The 27,548-nt window shown below is 40.1% G+C and overlaps 1 protein-coding gene across 10 annotated transcripts in view; it reads right to left on the reverse strand.

Annotated features, from left to right (window-relative positions):
• Nucleotides 1-27,548, reverse strand: part of PHF21A (PHD finger protein 21A) — a 138,545-nt gene that overhangs the window by 28,760 nt on the left and 82,237 nt on the right. For 9 of the 10 annotated variants that reach the window (XM_066997838.1, XM_013192844.3, XM_013192884.3 and 6 more), the window contains exon 6: nt 3,392-3,592. In XM_066997838.1, the coding sequence (XP_066853939.1) occupies nt 3,392-3,592 (201 nt within the window). Of the gene's footprint in view, nt 1-3,391; nt 3,593-26,379; nt 26,419-27,548 lie in introns of those variants that run through there. The other variant, XM_066997837.1, reaches the window with a different exon arrangement.

Here is a 27,548-nt window from a genome sequence, read left to right on the forward strand (position 1 = left end):
CAAACCTATATAGTGGAAGTTTATGAAACAAACCAGCAAACTAGCTTCTCACCAATTAAAACCCAAAATTTCAAATGGAAACTTTACTTACAGAGATCATCATGATCAGAGAAAGAGGGAAAAACATTCATACATTTGTTTCTTAAAGAACAAAAATGGATTTTGATCCTGGCTATCCCAAATTTCAGTTTTAGTCATACATACAGTAATTTAGCCCTTCATGTTCTCTCCTAAGAATATCAGCAGGGCTAACATCGAGTTGCAAGAGCTAGCTATAAGCCTGTCCAGCTGCAGGCAGTTAATTTTAACTTCTCAGGAACGGGGGTGGTTTTGGTGCATGTATGTGATTCCATGATTGGTCTTAGTCTGTTTTAATGAGAGTAGTTTTGAATCACTTAACTCTATCTGAACCTTATCTGAAATGCCTGGATACACTATGCCCACAAATTCAGTGTATTCTAAAGTTAAACAACCACAATTTCATAATTTTGTTTGAAAACGTACTGCCTTCTAAGATGCTAAGGGAAACAGAAAATTACAAATCTCATCCAAAAAGCGACAAGGCAGGAAAATCTCCATATAAAACCAGAACACAATACGCACAGAAAAATCATGACAAATGACACTCAACAGAATGGCAGGTGAACTTAGTCCTTCTCTCTCTGGTATAAAAAATCCATTGTGCCAATGACACTGCATCTTCCAAACAGTTATTGGCATCATTAAATGCTCTTAGTATGAAGTAAGAGCCATTCCCACCTGATGACAGTGCTAGATATTAAAACAGGAAAAAACGTAGAGCGAGGGATCAGACAGTCTTTTCCATCGTCTGAACACGCCTGATTTAGACTGCTTGATTTTAATCACACAAGACCTTTCTCTTCTTTCTAATAAAATATTATACATATATTTCCAGTTGATTTCTTCCGTATTTCTCCAGTACTATTTCCTTAAACAAAAATGCATTTACCTTCACACAACTTTCTCAATGCTTAAACTACATATCTTAATTGTTAATGACACACAAGTGGGAAAAAAATCACTGCATATTGCCAAATCAAAGGATATTTTATGCTACAATTTTATACGTTTATGTAAAATCCAGTCATAATTATTTTTCCTTTTTCTCAGCGTGAATAATTCCCCCCCTTTTTTTTAAGATATAATAGCTTCTTATTGACCTCTGCTGCACGTTCTCCAAAACAAGAGGCTCCTTCCTCCTAATGCAGTAGTATTATTATTCAAGCATTTCCAATGAAATGTAACACAGTATCATTTTCACAAGCATTACATTCAGCCATAAACATTTTAAAGAAAAGTAAATCAATCATGTAACACAAGACTGGGAATCTTTCAAGGGGTTCTGGTAAGTCTGTAAGTACTAAGAGCATAGTTTCAGTCAGCAGATCACAGAGCTTGAATTTCCCTGTTACTTACAAAGCATTAATTGCTTTGGTTATTCTAAAAAGTTTTCAATGCATGAATTCATATTGAAGTAGCATCCATAGTAAGTTTGCATTATTTCACATAATAACACTGTAATAACATGACCTTTTAGCAGGCTTGCTGCTTTTTGAAAAATTTAAAAGCCCTTCTTAGTGGATTATATTAAGTATATTAAAATGTCACTATTAAGGCAGTATATATAACTTTATTCCTAAATTGAATTACTCTGAAAATAACCATTGAAAGCACTCTCTTTACTGACACAGCCTTGGAAGATGTACTATTTACAAAAGTTGGCAGCAAAAAACTTTCTGGAGAGACAAAATATATGATTTTTCTTTACATGTGAATGGGCTTGTCTTTGTTGAAAAAGAAGGCACGTTTTGATTGAGGGGCAATGGGAGAGAGAATCTGTACACACATTCTGTGTATAAAAGGAAGTGACTTGACTTCAGAGTTATACCAACATGAATAATAACAAAACACTCTTAAGGATAAGAGCTGGTTTATTTTATTCAAACGAGAGGAAGACCTGCCTTTCAGTTTATAATTACTTTCCAAGTACGACTGCATCAATGATAGAAGGGTGTAGCAGTTTTTTGACTGTTTCACTAGAGGGCTCTTTAACTTTGAACAAAACCTAAATTTTCAGAACCCAGAAGATGACCTGGAAGTTAATGCATGAATGCAAAGTGTGGAGTACGGAGAAATGCACGAGACTGCTTTTGCAGTCATGTTTCCTGACAGAAAAGATGAGACCAATGATACAGCTAAGAGTGAACCAATGTCTGATTGTGAATATTTCAGGACACGTTAATATACACTTCTTTGTTCTATCTTAGCTTCAGAATAATGTTAGTGTTTAAAAATGTCTTTTTCTTTGTTAAATTTGTGTCATTTTTTCAATATTCTTTTATCAAAAATGCAAGTACCTAAGTCTTACACATACATTTTTAGAGAGCAACTTGTTGAGTTAATGACGGAACTAACCCAGTCATGTCTTACCCCTCTGTTTCCAGGAAAAGGGAAGACAAGAACCATAACTTGTCAAAGATGTGGTTGTGATTCCCTGAAATATGCATAAAGCAAACTTCAGCGGTGAATTCTGCCATCTGCCTATCCAGGTAAACATGGGCTGCTGAGATAGCGACAACAGGAAAAAAGACTTCACATACCCTGTTTTATTACAAAACACATCCCTGCACTTTCTAACTGTTTTATTAGTAGACTTTTGGGATTCTATATATTTAAGCAGTAGAGACTTTGAATCAGCTTGGAATTTCCATCTCAGTAAAAGTGGACCACTTTCTCTGGTGAGTTCTGGGATTATGTCTCTAATCCTATACTGTAATGAAATTTAGTGTATCTTTCCAGTAAAGACACTACTTTCTAATATTCAAACTTTGCAACTACCGTTGTATACTTTTAGATTAATCCTTGCAGACTCAGGTAAGTATTATTAGATACGAGTTACATCTGTTTAGAAAACCGAGCAGAAAGAAAAGGGAACTGTTTTCTTATATTTTGTTCACAGATACAAAGACTGTTAGTCTTTTAGAAATAAATTATTTTAATCATACACCTCATACTGTGCATGTAAAGTCTTTACTATTTCTTGAGACCTCCTGACTATGGGCAATCACTCACACACCTGTGAAAAAGGTGATTAATTTGCTAAGCTTTTATTTATTTCTAAGAAAGGTGATACTGCCTCCCTTCTTTTCCGTGACATTATGATCTGACTTCTAATTACTATTTTGAGGTAACTGCTGGAGAAAAAAACACACAAAACCCGTATGTGCATATGCACAGAAAGAGAAATTCATACTGGTATACTAAGAGGCTGAAGTAAAGGTTTGTAGTTTCCTGTCTGAACCTTTCTTTGATTTTTTTTGCAGTGAACTTCACCTTCAGAGAGGATAAGAATTGTTGTAGCAATTCTTACCTGTGATCCAATCACGTTTGGAGAGGGTGCAGTAGACTGCTGCTGCTGTTGATGGTGGTGCTGCTGTAGCTGTTGTAGTGGTTGCGGCTGTGGTGTCTGTAGTTTGTTTTCTGACTGTGCCAATGGCTGTATTTGAAATTTACTATCTGGCTGTTCCTGCTTCACTATCAAATTCTTTCGAAGCTGTTCCACCACTCTTTTCTACCAGATAAACAAAAACATAAACAGAGATGATTATGTTTATTTAGCTGCATATGTTAGAGCAGATAATAACACCTAAAGCATTTAATGTAAATAAAGAACTACTCAGAAGTGGAATTTCTCTTGGAATTTTAAAAATTGGTGTTATCTAATGGTCAGAGTGCCAAAATAGGCCACAGAGTGCTGCTGTCCAGCAGGGTGACCTAGCTGTCCTTGCATAAACCCACCCTAGTTCAGGCTGTTCACAAACCACTGCAAGACCTCATTAACATGTTAACATTAACTTGTTGACATTCAGATTCCAAAGTCTCCATCTCCTTCAGACATGCACCACCAGGCACAGAAACTGAGCGCAGAGAGAACCAGTCTGAATGTGGAGCAGGGAATAGGATGGGCATGGGTGTGTGGTCATTCTGTTCAATATTATTGTCATCTGCAAGAAAATCAGATAAGGCTACCTACATGGGAAACAAAGTGCAGATTTATTTCTCTCAGCTTAAATGCTTCCTATTACATCACAGCTTTCATGAAAGTTGAATTGATTTCAAAGAAAAGTTTTTTCTCTTGGTAGCCATTGGGTATCCTTAGACAGTAACTCAGCAGATCTAAGAGCAGACCAGGTGAGCTACAGGCTAACATACTATGTTACCACATGGGAAGTAAGGGCTCACGATTTATGTTCACATTATACTTTAACAGAGACATGAGTGCAAACACCACAAGACTTTTTACCTTTTTGGGGTATGACAGGAAATAGGCATTTTTTCCAACACTCTAACCACCATCAAACTAGGATAGCTTTAAAAAGATTCAGACGTGTACTTAAGCCACCTTGATCAAGAGTAACTGTGTACTCCAAAATGGTTATACTACACTGCTGGCTTTGGAGGAGAACAACGAAGAGTGAACAAACATGGCAAGGGCTGGCCTAAGCAAGCTCTATGAGAAACAGCCATGGTCAGGAAACCTCAGTCAGAGCCTCACTCTGGCAGAAGGGGCTGCCTGAAGCACTTCCACTTACATGGAAAGAAAAAGGAAAAAACCTCCTGATAATACCAAATCTTTTGATACTTGCCTTGAAGCATTTGTATTAAGGCACAGTACAAAACACAGAGACAGAATGAAAATGAAAAAAAAATAATCTAGCTATGTACAACTAACTGAAACAATCTTTTCCCTCAGATTTTTTTACAGAGGATTATGAAATTCTGAGCTAATGAAATATCTGTTCTTTATGTAGTTCTCATTCATATATTTTGCACTTCTGATTCTGACTATGTTGCTTATGATGGGTTAAAACTGCCATGCTTAACACACTAAACTTGTACCTCTCATCTAAAAGGAGACAGCAAAAGGTGTGGAGTCCCAAACTGACAGATTTGAGAACTGGAACTTGCAAAAGCAAAAGAAAACAACAAATCAACTAAAAAATTAACTCCTGTTTCATAGGATTGAAAGATATGAATTCATAGTGCTGACCTTTGTGCAGAAGACTGGATTTAGCAATTAAGAGGTGTACAGGAGGACGACTACCTGCCTTCTAAAATTTTCTCCCTGGTATTACTGTGACAGTACTGCCTGGAATGCACAATAGACTCCAAAACCAAGAGAAACACAGGCCCAATCACACTGAAAATTCAGTGGATGGGAGAGCGAAGTAACTATTTTACACTGCATCAAGAAAAGTGCTAAAAGCTGTCAAAACCTCAAAGCTGGAAATCGTTTGTTCCCTCCTAGAACAAGCAGAAAATATTAAGAGTATAGAAAGCATTTTTCTAATTCAGATATTTTACATAGTTTTAAATGGCCTGTGTCTATCAGTTCATTCATACACGTAATAACTGAACAATCATTTAAAATTGCTTTCTGAAAAGATCAACCATGTTAACATGCAAACTAAAGTGCTGTGTCAGCAAGCAGATAGAAGAGCTGAAAAGCATTTCCAGAGATCAGCCCGAGGGGGAGGAGAGGAGAACAGAGCGAAGTAGGAGAGGAAATACTGCAACATAACTGTGTGCTACCTGCCAAAAAATGGACTGCACGGGAGACTTTTGGTAATTACTGTACCCAACATGAACAGGAAGGGAGTTTTTGTCTTCCATAGCCACCTGAATGAGATTCAGTGATAGGGTGCTCTTCTACTGATTCTCTAACTGGAGAAAAGCAGCAGCAATGGCACTGTAATTCATTTCCATCCTGTTCTTTGCACTGGGAGGGAACATTAGTGAAAGGATCCAAACAATAAAAGGAGAGAGAGGGGGGAAAGAGCGAGCCAGAGGCAGGCTGCAGGACTCCTCTGCCACCCACCCTGCTCCGCAGCACTCTGAGCTGTGGGGAACGCAGGACCGAGCGCAACTTTTCGTGGCACCTTGCGCAAAAACTAAGGCTCAGCATGTTTGGCACAAAATGGATAACACGAGCGGAACAACACTGCTGCTCTGGAAGCCTGTGCTAGTCTGGTACAGGCTGCCGAGAGCTGCCAGGCAGCAGTGCATCCTGCCATCCATATCCATTATGCAGATATTAAATTGGAAGAAACATCTAATGCTTTTAAGATTCAGAGCAGTACAACTGAAGTTTGCAGAGCATGCCAATTGCTTACGCAGTTTATTAAGCTCCTTCTACCAACTGTCAGTAAAAATACCACAGTGCCACTACAGAAATCATTTTACTATCTGAAAGGCTGTTAGGATTACGTGCTTGTTAGCACTTATCAGGAGCGGCTCCGAACAACGTATTCCGAAATGACTTTGCTTAATTACTCAAACCAGACCAGACGCTCAGTGCCACTACACGGGCACTAGGCCTCAGGCCCGCGCCCGTCTCGGCGCCTCGCGTCCTCCTCAGTGCGGCTGCCGGGCCGGGGCCTGGATGCTGCTGCGCACGGCTGCCTGCCGAGCCTCCTGCTCCAGGGGAGAAACGGGGGGCACTACAAGAGCAAGTCTTGTCCACGGTGAGGCTTCGTACTTCATTAAAGCAGTGCTTTAAAATTCCTGTGGGTTATGCGGCTGCTCTTAATTCTGAATGCAGTTTGTGCCGCAGAACGTGCAATCCGTACGTCTAAAGTTCACCAGGGCTGGCGCAAAGTCCTGGTTACACAGCTGGTAAAGCTGGGGAGATCACAGTTACCTAAAAGTATCACAGAACCTTTAAGAAATATTCCCAATCACTGCCATTTTTCCCTCCCATCCTTTTTAAAGAATATTTAATTCCTATACTCTTATGGACAACTTTGAAATTTTAAACTGAGATTAACTCAATCATAAACATATCATAAACACAACGTTTTTCTGCATGTTAGAAAGCTCTAAAACCCACACATATTCCTAATGTAGTTTCTTTTCCTGCAATGCTAAAAATATGTGAAAAGCATTTGTCTTTCAAGTTTACTGAATTCTCTCCAAAGCCTCTGTTTACAACCAGAATGTGAAAGAAATTAATAATCACATCCTTTTGACCAAACTGTATTCTACCTAAAAAGTAATTGCTAGCCCTCTGCAATGGTTACGGTCAGACTGCTACAAAATCTGTTTGTCGAGCAGTGCCCCGTAAGTATAATGCATAATTTAACAGCTCTTGCTGTCTTGACATCTTCATAACTAACCTCATCAAGAACTCTTCACACCACCGAGTTCACAGAGCCCTGCACATCTTATATGACCCTTCCTTAAAGGTAATAATTGTAATCAATACTGTGACATTTAGTGATACCACTTTCTCATTCACGGTACAGGCCAGATCGTAACACAGCATTAGGAGATTATTTGTGTTTGATTAAGCAGAAAATCTGCTGCTGTCTCTCACTGGCCATATATCTGTGTCCTGGTGATATAAGAAAAGGTGTCTTCTCTGCTCTCAAATCAAAAACTATCATGAAAATACTGCCATAAGGTAAGAAAGTCCTTGAAACAAACTTAAAGCTTTAAGTATAACATTATTAGCTAAGCATTATTTCCACTTTGATCAATCAATTGATCAATTAAAAAGTGATACTGTGCGTACAGCAAGTTTTAAAATACTACATCCCTTGTTGTACTTGTTAATGCATTTTCTTTTTCATCCAAGAAACATTCAAAAAAGGTTACCTATCTAAGGGAGGGTCTGTTTTTAAACTTCAAAAATCTATAAAAGAGTAAAATATAAAAATCTCAAAAAAAAGAGAGAGAAAAGTAAAGTACTAAACAGCCTCTAAGTGCATACCTTTAGTATCACAAAACCAGAGCTGATGTGGTTTGAATTTATCGACTGCCTGCTCGTGACCTGCTTTCCTGCTCCACCGATTCCAGAAGTAAACTATTAAGTGTACCCTGTTCCCCGTTCCCTGCAATGAACAAGAAATGCTCTCTGGGATTTAAAAGTTGCCAGTTGTTGAGAATGAAATGGTGAGAGGAAATTGTGATTTCAAGTAAGCTCCAAATTGGGAGTGGGAAGGCTGGAGGGAATTTCCCTGCTCTGCAATCTTCTTTTGCAGCCTCACGCGCCTCGCCTTGCCAGCCCCCATACCCTGCCGCGCTACCCAATGAGAAGTGAAAGACCTCTGCTTTTACATAGAGTTTAAGGTTATTCTTTAAAATGCCACGGGTGTGCATTTTGGGAGTAGAATTCGGGAGTGGAAAGATTGCAAGCAAGGAGAGCAATTGTACACTCATCTACTGGTTTAAGATAGTATCGGAAAATTATGTAGTGAAATCCAGCTATAGAAATCCGTGACACAGTACTCCACAACAGTGAAGAAAAAAATGTTGTACAAAAAACATGGAATTTAATTCCATTGACAGATTTAGCAAAAGACTACAGAAATATTTTCAGCTACTTCTGTGATAACCCTGTATTTTTATCACATTTTGCACCTCTGGCTGTGCTTGACTCATATCCAGGTCTTTTTATCAACTAAAACAAAAAATCAAAACCAACTGAATTAGAAAGAGCATTATTCCCATTAAAAAAAAAAAAAAAAAAGTGTGGTACAATTTCCTGCTTCTTAAAGCTGTTCAAACTGCCACCTATACATTTTAGCTGAAAAGACTCTCTTGGGGGGCAGAGGGAGGGGATGCCTGTGCTCTCTTAAGGGATGTAGCTACCAATGCAAGCAGTGGGACTGCAAGGTTGCCTCCCCCAATGCCTAATGCCTTATTGGACATTATTACTGAAATGTACATTATTTCTTTTTACAGTTTGATAACCTAACTCATATTTTTCCAAGTTTTGCTGTTGTTGTTGTTAAACATAGACATCTTGACCACAGTGAAGGCTGCATAGCCAAAACACCACTAACCGTCCCAAAGAGCACAACCTCCAATGTAACCCCCAGAAAACGTGGCTAAAAGCACTACAGAAATACAAGGACTTTTCTGCATGTCTACAAGGAGATGCTGAGGATGCTACAGGAACTGAATGCTTTTCTTCATTCTACCATGATGACCCAATGTAATACACTGATAAATATACTTACAGAACAGGTGAGAGCGAGACAGAGACTAAGGCAGTACCATTAATTTTGCTATGCCCTAAGCTCATGAGCTTACTGTTGCAGTCTTGCTATCTTTAATGCAATTACTTAATATGGCAGAGGGTGCTTTTTATAAAATGGAATTTAAATAATTTTTCATTGGATAAAAATGTACTTTGCCATTTTGTCAGATAGTTATATAGCATTGGCACGATGTGAAAAGTATTTTTGTCATTAAAAATGCTGATAAACTTAATACACTTCATTATGTTGTAAACTATTTAAAATAAATACAACATGTGTGGTTCTGATACACAGTTCACATATGAACATACCTACTAAAGGTTTTTCATTTAGAATAGAGAAATACTTCTCAAAGTTGCTAGAAATTATTCAGAAATGGATTATGTAAGTTCTGAAAATAATGTTCATTCCTTCATCCCTAATGGAGGAGAATGCTTATCAACTTTTCTATTTTATTTAAATTATAGATAGATTTATAAATGAAAATGACTGAAAATAGCTGCTGTGCTATTCTGTTTTATTTGAGTTCCTGATTGCTTTATTTTCAGTACTGTGTCTTTCACCATTTGCAGCACCACAAGACCAATTAATTTTTTGAAGGTAATGCTGTACCGTGAAATGCCTTATGCATCACTGTCTTCTCATTTTAGAATCTTTACTGTGCACAAAGTAGGGAACAGACGCAGAAGTACTAGGAGCACCGCATATACTGTGTTTTCCTTCAGCTTATACATTAAATAAATATAATATCTCTGCTTCCTTACCCCCAATACTTATGTTAATTGAAAGAAACTTGCAAGAACAGCTACAATAATCAAATAATGAAGCAATTAATGAATGGAGAATTAAGTATATGACAACAGGCAAAACAGAACAAGGAAAACAGTTTAGTGCAGTATTTGTAATGTAATTAAGGAGGAACGGAATGTGAGAAATGAAATTAAAATTTTAATTTGACAAGGTTTGACAAGGTTTTTTTGTTTTGTTTTAGGTTTTCCTGCTTCCCAGAAATACTTCTGAGTACAAATACAGAATGGTGAAAGATGTGGAGATCACCTCCACATGAAATGGCTAGGGAAATGAAAAAAAAAAAACTGAACTGCTGACTACCACAGAAAAGGTGCTCATTTTAATTTTATTTTGCCCATCTCCATATTGACTTCCCACATTTGTTTACTTCAGGAGAAAAAAAAAACTCCTTAGGAAAAAAACCAAACAAACTGGATTGTGCAGAAATGCAACAAGGTTTTTTCATAGTTCAATGTAAAGTACATTTCTACGATGTCTGACTGAACTTAGTTTTCTAGAAGTGTATAATATGGTTTTGTAAATTCTGCCATGGACTGAAACTTGGTATATAAAATCTCAGCATCAAAATCATCACGGATTATTATTCTTATGCAGGAGAACACACAGGAATGACCCCACTGGGAAAGTGGTTCACACGTATCTATAGTAGCCAGCAATCTAAGCTAAACACCTCTACCAGGGAGGTACCACTGCATCTTTCCTCTTACCTATGATTTATTTCATTATGTGACATCCTTTAATCTGAATTTATCTGAATTAAATAAGCACAGTAGAGCAATATAAGTTAGTGAACTTATTTCTCATTTTACAAATGATCAGCCTAAATAAAAGTCTGCTTTCTAAACTGACACCTCCTAATATTTTTGACTAGCTGAAATGGAAAGGACAGCCATCAAATAATTTTACAGCGCACTATTGCACAGTTAACACAGTCCCTTGAATAAAATATGAATCAGTTTCATCAGGATTCTTGTGCATCCCACAGCTATTCCCACGACTGAATCACACCTCCTCTCCTCCTTGTGAAAGGAAACACACACAGTTCGTGCTCACACACTTCACGCATGATCGGAAGTATCAAGCCAGATGACTAGTTTTATGCTACCACAGAATGTAAACTCGTTTTTTTTTTTTATGAACAGGAAGATCTGGATGCTCAAACTATATTGTATGAGAACCTGTTGATTGCCCTGATGTTGTCAACAGCATCTAATATTTCATTTCCACACTTTCTTTACAGAGATCACAAACTAACTGCAGAGCCTAGAGATAAGAGAAGGAATAAATACACAGAGACATGATACAGAGATACAGAACAAAGTAGACACTCATATTTACCCTGTCCAGTACTAGAAAACACAGAAAATATTTGGTGAAATTGAATGTGAACAATTTAGAACACACAGAAGCAATTTTACCCATTTCATTTTGCATGCAGCATAATCAACCTGTATCAAAGATCACATTATCACTGTCCTGCTGAATCTCTTTCAGGGATGAGATGAAAAGTTACATTCTCCTTGGGGATTTATCACTGTTGCTTGAACAGCAGTGGACAGACTTTTCCCCTTTCTATATTGTCAACCAAATACTGTTAAGCACTGATTCAGTTAAAACCTGTCACTAGCAATATCACATAGCAACTCGTTGTTGAGCTCTACTTCATAGGCAAAATGAGTTATCAGAGCAGAAAGCTGTAGTTTCATTTCACTTAAGTGAGAGTTTTTTTTCCCCATCTCCTAGTCACTTAAACAGTATACGGACAGATATTCTGCCCAGCTAAACATATCTACCATGCTGTTCTCTTTAGTTAACCAAGCATGTTCAAAACAAAGAAAAGTGCCTGCTTCACAGAAAAGACATGAAATTGAGTCAGTACTACAGACCAAAATTGCTGGCCTTTCATTGTATCAAGGTTTGTGGATCAATCAACAATGACTCTAAAAAAAAAGAAAAAAACGTTCTTCCTTAGCCTCCCAATTTAAATGGAAAAGAGAGGGAGGACTTTGCCCCCATGTTTGTTTATCTCAGTGCAAATAATACCTCACTAAGGCTAAGAGTACTCAAAAACTGAAGATTTGGTGAACTTCTATCTCTTTTAAAAACAGTCAGGAATTCATGTTTTACCAAAAGCACGGGCAGCTACCTTTCTGACAAAGGGTGCAGGGCTACTGGAGACAATTCAAAGGAAAACCACAAACACAGTCAAGGACCCAACAAACATCGCTGCACGACGTGAAGCTTACTGGGGCCCAGCGTACCCAGTTTATCACAGACAAGGTTGAGAAGCGACTTCTCACTGAGTATAGATATTTATACACTGACAAGACTTCTGATGAAGGGGGGCCTTTAGTTTCTCTGAGAAGTGTAAAATGATGGTTCTGTGGTTGCGACTTGAAGGTAGACAAATTCAACCTTGAAATAAGATACAAAGATGGTTAAATGCTGGAACACCTTGATGTGGGAGGTAATGGCCTACCGTGGTTTGAAGTCTTCAGGACAAGGTTATGCAGCTTTCCAAAGGAAATGCTTAATCTAACTTTTGGAGGAGATTGTGTAGTACACGTGTGGTGCAGAGGACCCTGTATCCTGGAAAGCTTCTGCTCATTCCCTTCCTTAATGGGCCACGGGGAGAGTACAAGTGCCAGCATTGTTCTCGGCATGCTTCTCCAGCACTGAGCCGCCACATAAATGCAGCCTTACTCTTTAGAATATGAACATGTGCAGGGGCACTAACGACCTGATATACTCAGGTTCGTTTTTTCACCTTCCTCTAAAACATGGGAAACTGGCAAAAAGTAGAGAAAAGAAGCTAAGCAAAGCATGGTAATCTTCTTCCTTTGATGTCTTTTATTGTATGTCCTGCTTACATATTCAGATTCTTATTGATTCCAGACTTGGAATGGGATTTTTTTTCCCAGGTCAGACTTGCTGGGATGTTATTTTTCCCCTCCACTGCAATGCAGAATGTGGACTGCCTGCTACGATTAGCTGGGCACATTTCCCCATATCAACCTGCTGACATTGCAATGGCCTTCAGAATAACTGGCAGCCCATTCTACCACCTGGTTTTTGGCTAAGGAACACAAAAACTTTGTCTCCTAATGACGAAACTGTCCTAGTCTCACTGAAGCTAGATGTCACACAAGAGCACTGGGGTAGAATATAATGTCTTCTAACACGCAGAAAGTCAAAGCGGTTAATCTCCTTGTTCCTTTTGGTTTTGATGTGTGGCATCTTCCATCTACTTCCTAGATGTAGTTTCCCAATTGATGTTTATTTATAGTCTTTTAAAGAAAAAAAAAATCTGACTGATAGATCAAAGAGAAAAAGCATCTTACATATGTTATAGTTTTCAACAGTTGTATATAGTTCCTAAATTAATTAACAGGATCAGACATTAGTATCTAATCCCAAATTATGTATGTAATCTAATCTAAAATTTCAGTCAGTTCCTGGAACACAAATCCCAGTAGCTGTTCTTGCTGCCACCAGAGCCCTCTTCTATGAAAGCTTAATCCTTTGGGATTGAAATGCCTTAGGTAGGTGCCATTACTTCATCAAGCAAGGTAACAGTAATGTGAGGAGCAGAAATGAAGAAGCCACATGTGGAAGACAAAGATCTTTCTGGCTTTGATGGACACTTCACAGGAAAATACATTTGAGACATGATATATCAATATGGACAGTATGCAGCAAGAAGGATAGTACTGACAGAGGCCATATAAGGGAATGTAAACATTCTTTTCCATAAGTTTGTACTACTTCTTCACACTGTGCTTGCTTGTTTGACAGTTATACCGTCATCATTTTAGACTGTTAAACCTCTGCTCTAGGGTTTATAAAAGATCAGAGCACTTGTCACTCTCAGTGCAGGTAGAGGGAGATAGAGTGGTTGAGCAGTTCATTTTTCTTTATAATTACACTCCATTAACCTTCCACATGAGAGCTCCCCCGTGCTTTCATACCAGCAGCACCAACTGGCTCTGTTTGATAAGGCTCAACAGAGTCTGCAAGACCTGCACGTGTAACAAAAGGGAGACTTCAGCACTGCAGACTTAGCAGAAGCCCGGCTGAAGCCCTGTTACTTAGCGCGGACACATTCAGCTAAATTACACACAGATGGACACCAGCCTCGCCCTACCCACTTCCCTCACTACTATACTCCTTGAACTTTGTAGATACATGGTCTAGCATTTGAATGCTAAATGCAAAACTAGGGAATTATTCACTATAGGGAACTGAATATTTACCATGCTTTCACCTCACTGCGGAGACCTGCCAAGAGAAACGCATTTAGAGCATTAAAGCATGCAGGGCAATATAAAAGAAGTTGTCATTACATTATAATTAGATCATGTTAGAGTATGCAACCAGCGTACAGAGAAGGAAAATTACTTTTGAAATTTAAATCTTTTTTTTTTATACACTTTCAGTATCTGGGATTGTTTGTTGTACGTTTTGAAGACCACACTGGTTAACAAACAGCATTATATTTATCTATAACCTTCTCAACGGTGACCACATAAATGATAGGCTCTTCTAAAAAGAGAGACTTCTTCGATTAATAATGTATTCTACGGGAGTTTTAAACTCAGTGCCAGGAAAGCTATTTTCCATGTGCATGAAGGTAGATTAGCATTTGTGTATACCGAGCAACGGTGTCGGCACATGCTTACACAGATAAAAGAGAAACAAATTTGGAAGGAGGGATTGTAAACAATCTGGAATAGGATCCAAATTCTTTAAAAAAATAAATGAAACACTACAAAATCTGCACTTTGAAATGACATTCTATACTATGCACTGGAATTTTTAACTACTTAAAATGTTTTCACAACATAAAGTTGTATACAGAACTGGCCTATAGAAGTGAGTGATGGTGATGTTCATTTTGCTATTAGCTCCAGTATCCTTTCCCTTCCCTCTCCTGGTGTTTAACATATGGTGATACTGGCATCTGCATGTATCTCCATAAATAAATATAACTTACTTCTTTCCTACGGTCAGTTTCCCACCTTCAGCTATTTTGAAATGATCTGCTGTTTTCTATGCCTTGGTAACTGTGAAGTGTCTGAAACAAAATCTGTTTGTGCTGCAAGCCAAGACACAAATCCAGCACTGTCCTTGTTCATTACAGGACAGGAATTTTATTTCAGAGTTCTCGTGAGCGTTGCCAGAGATTCCAATCAGTACCAAGGAAGCAGAGGTGGCACTTTATCTTATAACAGAAAGGTAAGCACTGCTGCTGAACCCACGTAAAGTACCCTGAGGAGACTTGATTTTCAGAGCAATCATTAAAGGCTCTTAATGTAAGTCCCACTTTCTACATTTAAGTAAGTTTTTAACTATTTTGGACTTCCTTTTGCAAATTTTCTTAAATTTAACCTAAAGACACCAAACCCGTCCTTACTGAAATTTAACTTGTGTCATTTAAGCCCATCTAATATATGACACGAATTCAGAATCTATGGATGTGACTGAGCACAGCGATTCCCAAACCGTCAAGCTGCTGTGTTTGCCTCAGGAAAGCAGAACAGTCAGAGGACAGTTAGTTCTTCTCTCCAAAACAGGCTTGTTCAAAGTGGAAACACAAGTACTTTTATAACATTAATTTCTCGGATGAACAATGAATGCTGTTGCAGGGATGCATTTGATATCAACTAAGAGGCAAGACAAATTTTGTCAGATGTAATTTCTCTACTAAAGATGATGTTCATTCTCAAACCTAATAAATCTGAAACAATGTAATTAGGACACTGAATAAAATTATCGAAAGCATCCATATCTCTTGTTTTTGAAAAATGTATCTACAGTGGCTCAGTGCTGTAATGCAATCCAGTCTTGTTTGAGCTGGGATTAAAATTTGTCAGGACAGTTAGCGCAGCACTTTGAAGGAAGGCAGAATCTTATTTTTGCACCACACTCAGCTCTTACTTCTGTAATAAAGAATTTTGAATTTCTGTGTTTATGAACTGTATTTAGTGTCTCTGCAACTTGCTCTCTCATTTTTTTGGAGTATGTATCGGAAGCATTGAGTATTGAAACTGTTTTAAAAAAAAACATTGCAGAAGTGCTCCTGCTTCCTTGGCCATCACGGCTAACAGCATTTGGAATACTCTTTTCTGACAAGTGGACCAAGCTCACCTAAAGAACACAATCTTGCAGCTGATGGGACTTTTTTGTTTAACTCTTCAGCTGTGAAATGTGCCTCTCCAGAACTTTTCAGCAATATTTGTTATTTTCCTAATATCTCCTAGAAAATATTCCAGAAGGAAATACTTTGCAGTACAGTTGCCCATCATTCTCTTTTTACAGAAGACCTGTCAAAAATAACGCAAGTAGTTTACCTTTTTTGTTATGTCAATAAAGGAGATCTCTTGAGAGGTTTGGGAGGCTGCAAGGTGGGGCAGCAGATCTGTTATCTGTACTTACAGAAATATGCAGTCTGATGAAGGACTCCTAGAACAGAATTGCGGTGTCTTTTTACACTGTTTCTGTAATAATCCCTGGAAGACTTAAGGACTGTTGGGATCACAAATGTAAATGCAAGAAACCCATGTTAAATGTTGGGAAAAGAATCTTAGTCCAAGTGACTGAAGCTCTGTGTATTTTGGGTGGGGTTTTTTTGAGTATTTTTGTTAACAGCTGTTTTTTTCAAGCTTTAAAGAGAGCCCGTGAGTGCTACAGATTTAAAATGAACTCTAAAGAAGCCTTTGATGAATTTCTATAACATTCTCCAGGGAGTTTTCTGTCAAAGAGAGGTAAGAAATGGAAAATAAGCTCTCTTATAATTCCTCCTTATGAAATACTAAATATATAATAAGTGTGTATTTAGGAAGAAACCAAGATTTCTTCTTTGCCTCTGCAGACCCATATTATATTTAAAAGGCAAATTAACTTTTTTTTAATGATGATGGCAAGGATTAAACAAAAACGACTGTATATTTGCACATGACGAAGAGCAAGGGTTGTTTGTTGTTTTTTTTTTTTTTGAGACCATATGCGCGGCTTGCTACATATTGCAGAGAACAGGCAACATATTGCTTGATGAACGCATTTTGTGCTTCAAACCAGTCTGACCAGCTAAACCTGCACACAGAGGTATCAGACTCAGAAATATTACTTCATTGGTCCTAACTCAGCACTTCTTGCGTGACAATTCAGCTGTGAATATGTTTGCAAGCATTAGCTCAGAGCGCAAGGACTTCTAAAAACAGCATCAGCCGGCCCCTCTCGCGTGTATCTCGAAAGACACCTCTCACGCTGGTCTCTAAGAGCTGCAAATCACAAAATAGTAGTCCTCCTCCCCATGGTTTCGCACTGATGGATTTTTTCTTCTTTTTTTTTTTTTTTTAAAGAAACACATGTTGCGCTGTTGAGAAAGGCTGAAAGATTACAGAAACCTAGCAACTAAACCACGGGCTGCTGGAGCAAGCCATCTTGCTTTGTGCCCTCGGCTCTGGCAACTTCACTCGTAATGGGGGCTCAAGCCCCGGTATTAGCCCAGAGAACTACCCTGAAGCAGCACTGGCTTTGGAACCAGAGCCTCATTAAACTTTCCTGCACGTAATGTGTACCCCTCTTAAATTAAATACAAATCAGTTCTCGCGTAACCCTCCTCCTTAGGTAACCTTTGTAATAGGAGGGAGCTTTGCCATCAGGGAGCAGGTGTGGCGGGCGCTGAGGTAGGGGAGCCGTGAGAGGGAAGAAGCAGCTGAGCTCCCATTGCCCCTCCTATTGCTTCTGAGTAAAGCAAACCAGTGCTGAGATGTAGGGGTGCTCTGGAGGAAAGAGCCTCAGCGTTCAAGAAAATAAAGTGTATTTATTTGCTCATTTTGATAAAACTATCCTCTGTTGTATTTCGTCTCGAGTTGGGGCAGGATGTGAGGAGAGGAAAGAGGCTTTTAAAAGATCTATTTTACACACCCACACACGTATCAGTAAATACAAGCAAGGGCATGAAGTAACTGGTGATCTAACTTACCTTTAAAGCGAGAAGCACCAAAACCAAACTCTGAGAAAAATATTAACCAGTGGTAATAAAAATGTCAGTGTCAGATAGGTGGTGCAGAAACGCAAGAAGAAAAGATTGAAATGTGCAAACAGAAATATTTGACTTGGCGCTGTATAGGCAGAATTCATTACGAGCAGAGCAGGATTTTCATGGTAATCGTTTGGAGAACCATATATATATTTATTTATATATATACGCTCGTATCAAAAACACATTTAATCCAAAACACATTTGTCAGTCTACACAGGAAGACAGTCACACTGCCATTGATTGCTAGGAAGCTCCGATGGAAAAGAAAAACAAGCTCCAAAATAATCAGGAAACACAGAAAGGAGAAAGAAGAAGCAGGTGCTCACAAATACAGGGTGCTCGGGCACAATGTAAAGCTGAACTGAAAAGCAGCAAAGTCTGGCAAGCAAAAATTACTCTTTTCTAGCTGGCAGGCAAGGCTTGCAAGAGAAAGCAGTACACCTTATCAGGCTGACTTGGTTAAAAAGGGTGTGCTTTCGGTCACCTGAACCTGTTTTAAGGTCCCTTCTCAGTGCTAAGCTAGGACTATGCCCCGAGAGGCATCTGAGTGACACAAGGAGTGCCGGGCACAGTTTATCTGAGATTTTTTTGCAAGGTATCAGACAGAAATAACTACCTATTGAAAAAAGAAAGTCCAGGCTTCATATACACATATGCAAAATCTGACCAATAAAACATGCCTGATTTAACCCTGCAGACACTCTTAATTGCGTTTCCTGTTTTGTTTTGTTGTTTTGGTAGGTTGCGCAATTAGCTTGGGCGCTCTGCAGGGCAAAAACCCGGTCTGCAAAAATCTTTTGAAATATTTAGCATGCACGGGTCCTATGTAAATGACAACAATAACTCAGTGGCCTTTTCCTGCTCTGCATTTTGAACACATTCATTATGAGCTAAATGAATGCTGCAGGACTGTAGCGTTCTGCCTCCACATTCCTCGTCTTCCTCTTCCAGTTTACCAGAGCGATGACGAAACCGGAGTTTTTGCTCCGAGCCTTTAACACTTTCAGCGCAGGTTCTCCCGCCAAGTAGCTCTCCGAACCGGAGCATCCATCTTTTGCACAGGGGCAGGAACTGATTTCCCCAATCAGTTTGAAGCAGAGCAGAAGCCTGCCCAGTGACCCACATTGCTCGAGAAGCTGCACAGGCAGCAGAGGCTACAGAGGCAGCTGCTTTTAGGCCAGCAACAGCATGCTCAGCATGAACAGCCTGTACGAAGATTTTTTCTCCCACACACAAAACCAAACTGTTCCCGTGCCCTCTTTGTGCTGACTGAGCCTGTCTCTCAGCTGACGAGCAAGTCGCTATTTAGAAAACAATTTCTCAACCCCTTTTTGGAAATTCACAATCGTTCCCAATTGGCTGCGCTGGTTAGTATTCAGCGGCGATTTCGCAGGCTCTTTGTCCCGGGGAGGAGATGCTGCCGCTCACCAGCACGGCCGCAGAACTGCTGAGCACACAGCTGGAGCGCGCCTGGGGGAAGGGGAGCGGCGCACGCCTTCGCCGATCCCTCTCTCAAATCCATTCCATTCACTCCGTTTTGAACGATCGCTCGGCATGGCTGCTGTTCTGCAAGTGAAAACTTCTGGCGCGTTTGCCGGAATTATTTAACCGTTCTTTCTTTAAAGAGGCCAGAGGATCAGAGGAGAGAAACGTTAAGCCCCATGCATGTGCTACATAATTGGTTCTTTCAGCCACTCGCAGCGCGGATGATTTGCAGTAACGTGCTCCGCACCTCCTTGCGAGTTAGCAGCCCGATCCAAGACAAATACATCAAGAAAAGAGAGAAAAGAAAAAGCTGGGGACAAGATTAACCACGCAAGCTTGCCTTTTTCATGACGCTCACGTTTTTTCTATTACCCTGTTGCCAGATATTCAAGAGAAAACAGGGTGTACTCTTAACAACTGCTCCAACAGGCCACGAGGGAATAAAACCAGTTAGAAACCTTTCTGCTCGGCTCTTCACAGGGCTCTCGCTCGTGCGCGGAAAACGTCACTTTGATGCCCTGTTTGCATGCCATTTCCAACAACAAGGAGGAGGATGGAGGTCTCCGGTTTCTATGACAACCCAGATGGGCCACAATACAAGATACTTACAAATGTTCGACTGCAGGGATGCCAGATCAAATTAAGCTAGAGTTTACATTACTTCATAGAAACTAAAAGGAAAGAAAAAACCCAAACAAAACACGAATGTCAAGGAAGGATGACATTTCCTCAGCGCATTCCAAAAGATTTCTGAAAGTAGACGGTGAAGAAAGGAGGGATACTTCTTTACGAAAATAAATAATAATGTCAACACAAACAAACTGAAACCCTAATTTACATGAGTAAATGTTTTCATTAAAACTAGACTGCTGGAAAATTACCATCAGACATCAAAAGCGAAAAACAGGTCCCAAAAATAACATGATTTTATTAATTTACTTAACTCATTAGGAACTGGCAAATTTGTCATCCCACTGTTTTGCATGGCTTGTTGAACTCCACGAGTTACATTTTGTGCTACAGCTTGGGGTTCTCCTGTTTACCCCTGCTCTGGTCTTCTACCACATTTTGCCACTCGCTTGCAGAAAATACCCAGTATTGTAACTGAAGAAGCAAAATTAGCAATAGGGAAATATTTTAGTAATGCTAGCAAAACTGCAAAAGCATGCCATGTGCGTGCTTGGTAACTTAACTGGTCAGTTGCTAGAAGGGTGGGCTTAGCTTATTTCCCAAAGGCAGCAATGCCACCACTATGCACTGACTCACTGTTCTGGGAAGGCCGGTGACTGTAGCAGGCAAGCTAGTTTAGGCAACATGAGTAAAATGCTTCCTGGAGAAATAACCCGCAAAAGCTATTTGTAAGCTTTTCAGCTGTGACATACACAGCTGAGGTTCCCATAACAAATCAAGCTAAAGATTTTCTTAAATGTGTATTTTAAGGCATGCTATTTTGAAAATGTGTGTATTTTAATCTCCCGATGCAAGCTAGGTATTAGTCACTGTCCTCTTTCAAGTTACTTTCTTTCTTTCAACCTAATCACAAGGTAGTTAATAGCCTTCATTAAATATGTGATAGCCAGCAAGGCTCACAGTAAGACAGATCACCGTGGACTTTTAGAGGCTTATGTTCTTTGGGGAGAGGAGAGGCAGAAGAGGACAGAAAGGCTTAACAGCTGTGCCTAGTCAAAATAATCCAAAATTAGAGGGACTGTAACATTTAAAATTGGAACAGGGAGCTTTAAAATCTGGGTCTGTGCAGATATTTTTAAAAGCTTTATTAAAAACTGCAGACACTCGCTCTTCATAAATTGTTGCCCTTTTCAGCACCACTACGCAGTACTATTCACACAGGGCTGGTCAGCCTGCCCTGGAACTACAGGCTCTTCACCCGGGAACAACCAGCGTTTCGGGGGGAGAACAGACCCTTCTCGCACCCAGATGCCAGGCCTCCCTTTGGAGTACGAGCCTCTCCCTGTACTTAGCATTATAGCCAGCACCTGGGGACGGGCAGGAGCATTGGATCCACAGGCTTAGAGGACGTGCTGAGGATGGGGGGAAAATAAGACAGAGGTACCCCAGGGTTAGCATGTGTCAGTCTTCAGCCCCCCAGCACTCCTCCCATCTCTCCAACCTGTTCTTTTCACGGTCCCTCTCCACCACCAGCACCACAGCCTGCAGCTGGAGGGCTCTCACCTAACCAAGGACACATGGCGCCGATGGCCAGGACGGGGCCGAGGCTGCCGGCAGAACAAAAGCAGCCTGCTGCGCGCCTTCCCTCACACAGCACAGCAGCATGGAGCTGAGGAAATAACGCAACGATTTTATCAGCACCTTAGAGAGAGCACACCAGGGACTGACGTGTGCCCAGAGATACTGCAGAAATTGGAAGAGAAGCATTGGAGTGGCTCAGTGCTGAGGGCTGAAGATCTGAGGGCCAAAATTGTACATCTGTAATAAAAATTAAAATACCTGGCAGCTCTGCTCAGCCAGCGGGAATTAACTGGAAGTAACTAATTAGCATGGGGAAGGGTGGATAAGGACACAGCTGGGCATGATTTGCTTTAAACTTGGGCTATACAGCTACAGCTGCACAATCGCATCCTGTAACTACTACCTGTGCTTGTCATATAAAGTGGAAGAGAAGGGACAGCACAATGGAAAAGAAAACTTGCCATGTGCTAATGCCTACCAGAACTGCATCAGCTTAATGGGAAGAACAGAATGAACTGGAAGTAATGGTAGGGAGGAGCTGAGCTGTGAGTTGCAAGGGAGGGCAGCACAGCAGTGAAGAAGGCGCTTGATGTCACACGGTTAAAGTTACTAGAGCCATAATTTGGTGTAATTATACGAGACTGGGACAGGTATCCATGGCAGTGGATTGCTCTCACAGACCCTATTGCCAACCACATACCCCAGACCTTTCAAAGCACGAACTTCCACTCCACAATGATACGGCACTGAAGAAAGTTGTGCTTGCAAATTGCACAGCATCTGCTATTCCATGGGGTCTTTCAGCTACATGCAGCTCTGACAGCATAACTGATTACTGACCCCTACAAGGAATTTGTTCTTAACAACAAAAACAAAAAAAAAAAGAAAGAAAAAAAAAGAATATCAACAAACACAAAAGTTTTAAGGAAATTCAGCAACAAAGATCTTTATTAACGTGGTGCTACAGCTGTCTGGTGAAAGCTGGTGCTCATTTCAACTATCATATTCAGTGACACCCAAGTATCTGAAACTAAGAAGGTATTCAGGTATCAAAACATACATTATTTTATCCTCTCTGAATGATGCTCCGAATACCATCAAGGCTAAATGCACAGAACAATGTTTGTTGTTGTTGCTGTTTTTGTTTGTTTGTTTTTAGAAGTTGCAAGGAATATACTTGCTTCAGCACCTTAGCTGAAGCAAGGTACATATCACAGCACAGTTATTTTCACAAAAGTCACCTACCCAGGCTGGTATTCAACTCTTCTAATACTGTAATTTAAAAATAAATCATTTGCCTCCATGTACAGTCAACAGAAACAGATGGATGGCTGAATAAGTAATGCTCGGCATGTGCCCTGTCTTCTCAAATCCCAGACACGCGTTGGACTACTTTTTACACAGTTGAAATTAGAAACCCCTAGCTGACAACCTAGGGAGAATGTCTCACCTTCCTCAGTCCTATAGACCCCTCTTTACTGTCCCATTACCTGGATGCATATACTGCTGTTTAATATAACTTAATTTGTCCATCATTAAAAACAGCAACCACACTCATCTTCCACATCGTTGCCTACAGTAGCGATCACTTACATATGCGTATCTGATGCTAGCACAGGCGATACAAAGCAGCACCTCTACCCTCACTGACATTCACTCTGCTTCACAAATACCACCCACCTTTTCCTCTCTGACTGACAGTTTTCGATTACAACCCAGAGCGACTATTTTCAGCCTGCTTTTAGCTTGGAAGTTGCTGTTTCCATTTTGCAACTGTAAAAGGCTTGTGTTCCTGAATGGATGTCATTTCTTTGAATCAAAGAGATATTACCACTTCTTACAAACTTTGTCATGGTGAGATGATTCATAACAGATCTCGCTGGATGTTTATGCATCTCTCTTGTTGGGTTATGAACACAGTGGAGGAACAAAGGGGTTACCCCATAAAGTGTCTAGGTAATCCCCCTAGAACAGCTCTGCCAAATGATCCAGCTAAATACTTTCAACTTGAATACTGTTTTGACTGACTTCAGTTTAATACTAATGTATTTACATGTAATTCTTACAGGCTAGCTTCATCATCAGAGAAGACCAAGCACTGGGTTTTGTTGAACTGAATTCTCTGCAAGGGCACCATTGGAAACCTGTGTTAAAATTTCTAATGTTACTCATATAACATTGAGTCTAAGCCATCACTGACACTTTTAGGGGAAAAAACTTTCAAGAAGCAGGTCATCTCTCCATTATTGTTAAAGACTACAAGACTAAAAAAAAAAATCCTACAAGGATCACCATACTTACAACATTTTTGTCTTCTTGACTTTACGACTGTACTATAATACAGAAAATTGGCTGCACAGGAAACTAAAGAAGCGTGTTTTTAACAGCTGGTAAATGATAATTTTAGAAGTGAGCCAGTATTATCAGTCTTAGAGATGCACAAACAATAAAGTAAATAAGACCTCTGCAAAATTCACATCAAGTAAAAAAAAAAACCTATAAAATACATCAAAGTTTGCTGAACAGAATAGGATGAAGTTGATGAAAAACAGACAACTTTCCTGCTTCTATCTGGCTGTTTACAAAAAGAGAGAAAGCAAAGATATTAAAATTTATAGAACCAAAACCAGTTAAAAGTAAGCCTTTCCACGTCCAAATATTTAAGTGGCTGCATCTGTAAAATGTATCCTTCTTTTGGACTTGACATGTTTCAGAGATACCAAATTGACGCTCATGTTTTCAGTTATGTGAAGTCTTGGCAACACTGAGTAAGTACCTTTGTAAGACAACTAAATATTTTTGCTGCTCTATTTTGTTCAAAACCCAACTACAGCACCAAACTCTTCTGCTTATTGTTCTCTGGTTTTGTGTTTTTGCTTCCAAATCTCCTCTGTTATACTATGTATATGTGTACAGCAAACACATACATTCTCAAAAAGCTTTCCTCTGTAGATGTTTCTGTGTTCATTTTTGATTAATTAGGGTCAGAACAGACCTCAAGAAAGCTGAATGCTAACTGTCAGTGTAAAACAAGCAGTACAGATAAGCTCACGCTGTTCAAAGCACTAGCTGTTCCGTGCCTCTGGAAGAATTTGCCCTCATCAAGTGTGTTTGTATGATCAGACCAAAAATTACTTTACCAGAACATGGAAGTTGTTTTAGTAGGAGGCGCCCTGACATCCCCAACAAGTGGTCTCAACATGGAGAAGTAACTTCATGCACATAAATAGGTTTGTCTGTATTAAAACAAACAACCAAACCAATGGCTTGCACAAAGTTTTGTGCGTTTTAAAATGAGCTGAAACTGATGAAAGAATACATATATTATATATACATATATATTTCTAAACCCGCAGCAGTGAGCTAGCCCAGCAGCTCTGGGCAAAGAACTAAAAACCACGGGCCCTGCCAGACGCCTCACGTATACGCCGGGCCGGGCCGGGCCGGGCCTGGTGGTACCGGGGGGCGCTCCGGGCCAGGCCGGGCCGGGCCGGGCCGGGCCGGGCCGTTCGGGAGCGGCCGCCCCCTGGCGGTGCCGCCATCCCGAGGCAGCCGCAGCGGGCCCGGCCGGCCCAGCGAGGCGGGTCCCGGCCGGCCGGGGGCAGCTGGAAGCAGCCGGGCTCGGTGCCCCCCGCCGGCAGGCCCGGGGCCTGCTGCTGCCCGGAGCTCGGCGGCCGGCAGGTGGCTGAACCAGAGAAGCCATTCGCTGTTTGAGCATAATCACAGTTCTACCCATTGCTATGTCCTGCCTCTTTCTTCCTTCTCCCCACCGGTCTCTGCCCCTGTGTGATTAATCCATATTCTCTCTCCTTTCACTGTGCTATGAGCGCCCAAAACAGGACAAAAGTTATTACTGTATTACAACTGACAGACTTGAAGGGGTGAGGGGGAGAGAGCAGCACTACTTGTGTTGTGCCATCCCCATTCTTCCAATTACTCTTTACAAGGTTACAACTAAGATACAGCCCTAGTCATGAGAAGCTCACTATTTTGTGGATCTTCTGGGCCTGAAGAGAAGGTTAACAGCTGAGTTAGCTGCTGGTGTAACCTCATTATCGTCAACAAATGTAAAAAAACAGGAACGTGGCCCCAAATCACTGCAATGATACAACAACATGGCTGTAAATTAATCAGACTCTCACACACATTTCATAAAATATCTGCATATGTACACACATAAAAGGAAAGTGTGTAAGCTAGCATTACTCTTAGTCTACACTACATACAAATTCCTAGATGCCTGGAAACAAATATTAATTTACGCATGCTCCTAAAAACAATCTGTCTAGCCACATACATGTGCACAAAAAGATTTTCACATGCCAAACCAGCAGCTCCTTTACCACTGGCCCGGCAGCCAGGCCTTCAACAGGCACCGTTCTGAGCTGTGTACCCGTACCAGCTGTCCGACAGGTATTCCAGACCTCTCGAGCATCACCGATTTCAGTGTTTCACAGCCTGAGTCAATCAATCTCCTTGACACACATCTCTGCTAAGCAGAAGTTAAGAAAAAGGGTGTTTGACAAAATACATGGCCTTAAGGAAGGTGCAGTGAACTATAAGGCAAGAAACGCTTCCTGCTATTCACGTTTTTGCTCACTTCTAATGGTTTATTGCTGAATCTGGTCACAAACCACTCAACCTGTAAGGGTGACAAATTATTCCTTTTGCCTGATAAATACATTAAAATAGATCACACAAAGGTATTTCTGCAAAATCAGACAAGAAACACGGTTCTAATACAACAGAAAAAAGACTTACCCATTCCAGCCCTTTAGACAACATGTCAAATCCATATATTTGATGCTAGTCAGGTGCCTCTCCTCAAAACAGGATGTGATTCCAGGAAATCCAATGCACACTCAAGTGTTCCTTTAAAAATAGCTGTGTTTTTGGCAAAAATACCGACAAATTGCTTTTGTTACTTCTCCCACTATCCCATTAACTCAGTCAAGAGAGAGCTGTGCTGAGAGCTAATGAAAGGTCCTTGTTTCAAACCTTCACGTAATCTCCTTGCATTAGGACTGAAAGTAGCGCATTTGTTATGGTAGCCAATAGCAAAATCTGTTTCTTTTTTTTTCCAACAAGTTTTCTTTCAAAAATATCTAATTTAATTCATGTGAATATTTTCTTCCAAAAAGCATCATTGAAAAAAATACCATAATTGAAATTATAAGGACATAGAACAGAAGACAGGTGTTGGAAATTTCAGTCACTTCTCATGTATTTTGATTATGTCCCACACACCGTATGTCGCACGCACAGTGTGGAGGCTGAGACAAGCCGCCCTGCGCTGTCCCAGCAGCTCTCGGGGAGCAGAAGCCCAAGGGGCTGCTGGGTCAGCAGAAACTTCAGCACTGTAGAGAACAAGAAATTGATTTTTCTAAACTTCACAGTTCTGAGATGAATCCGCTGCCCCCAAACTTTATAAAAGACCAGTTAAATGAATCCACAGACTTGGAAAAATCCTCCTTTCCTCTATCCTGAGAGTTGCACATTTCAGAAGAAAAAAAAAAAAAAAACAGACAAAAAACCTGTCTGTACAATTGTTTAATATGCTAAGACTTTAATTTTAACTAGGTCTTCTGGCTGTTTACATTAATAAGCAAAAATAAGCCTTTAACAGTTGGAAGAGCTGAGCTAAACTGAAATTGGTGAATGCACAAAGATTGAAACGATTATTAAACTTTTTTTTTCTTCAATTTGGGTTTGACCACTTGAAGAGGAATATGCTACAAAAACATCTAGATAAAATTAGAATCACGTGAAAAGGAAGCTTAAATAAGGAAAGTGCAAGGATGAACACAACTAAAAATAAGATTGTAGTAATTAAAAGAAGTATCAGAACACGTGGAATCAAATAGAAATGTAACAATTTTTCTGTCTCATCTTCAGTCAAGGACATCTCTCTGCTCAAAACAGGAGCTTTT

This window comes from Anser cygnoides, chromosome 5, assembly GCF_040182565.1.
Source record: "Anser cygnoides isolate HZ-2024a breed goose chromosome 5, Taihu_goose_T2T_genome, whole genome shotgun sequence".
Classification (NCBI taxonomy): Eukaryota; Metazoa; Chordata; class Aves; order Anseriformes; family Anatidae; genus Anser; species Anser cygnoides.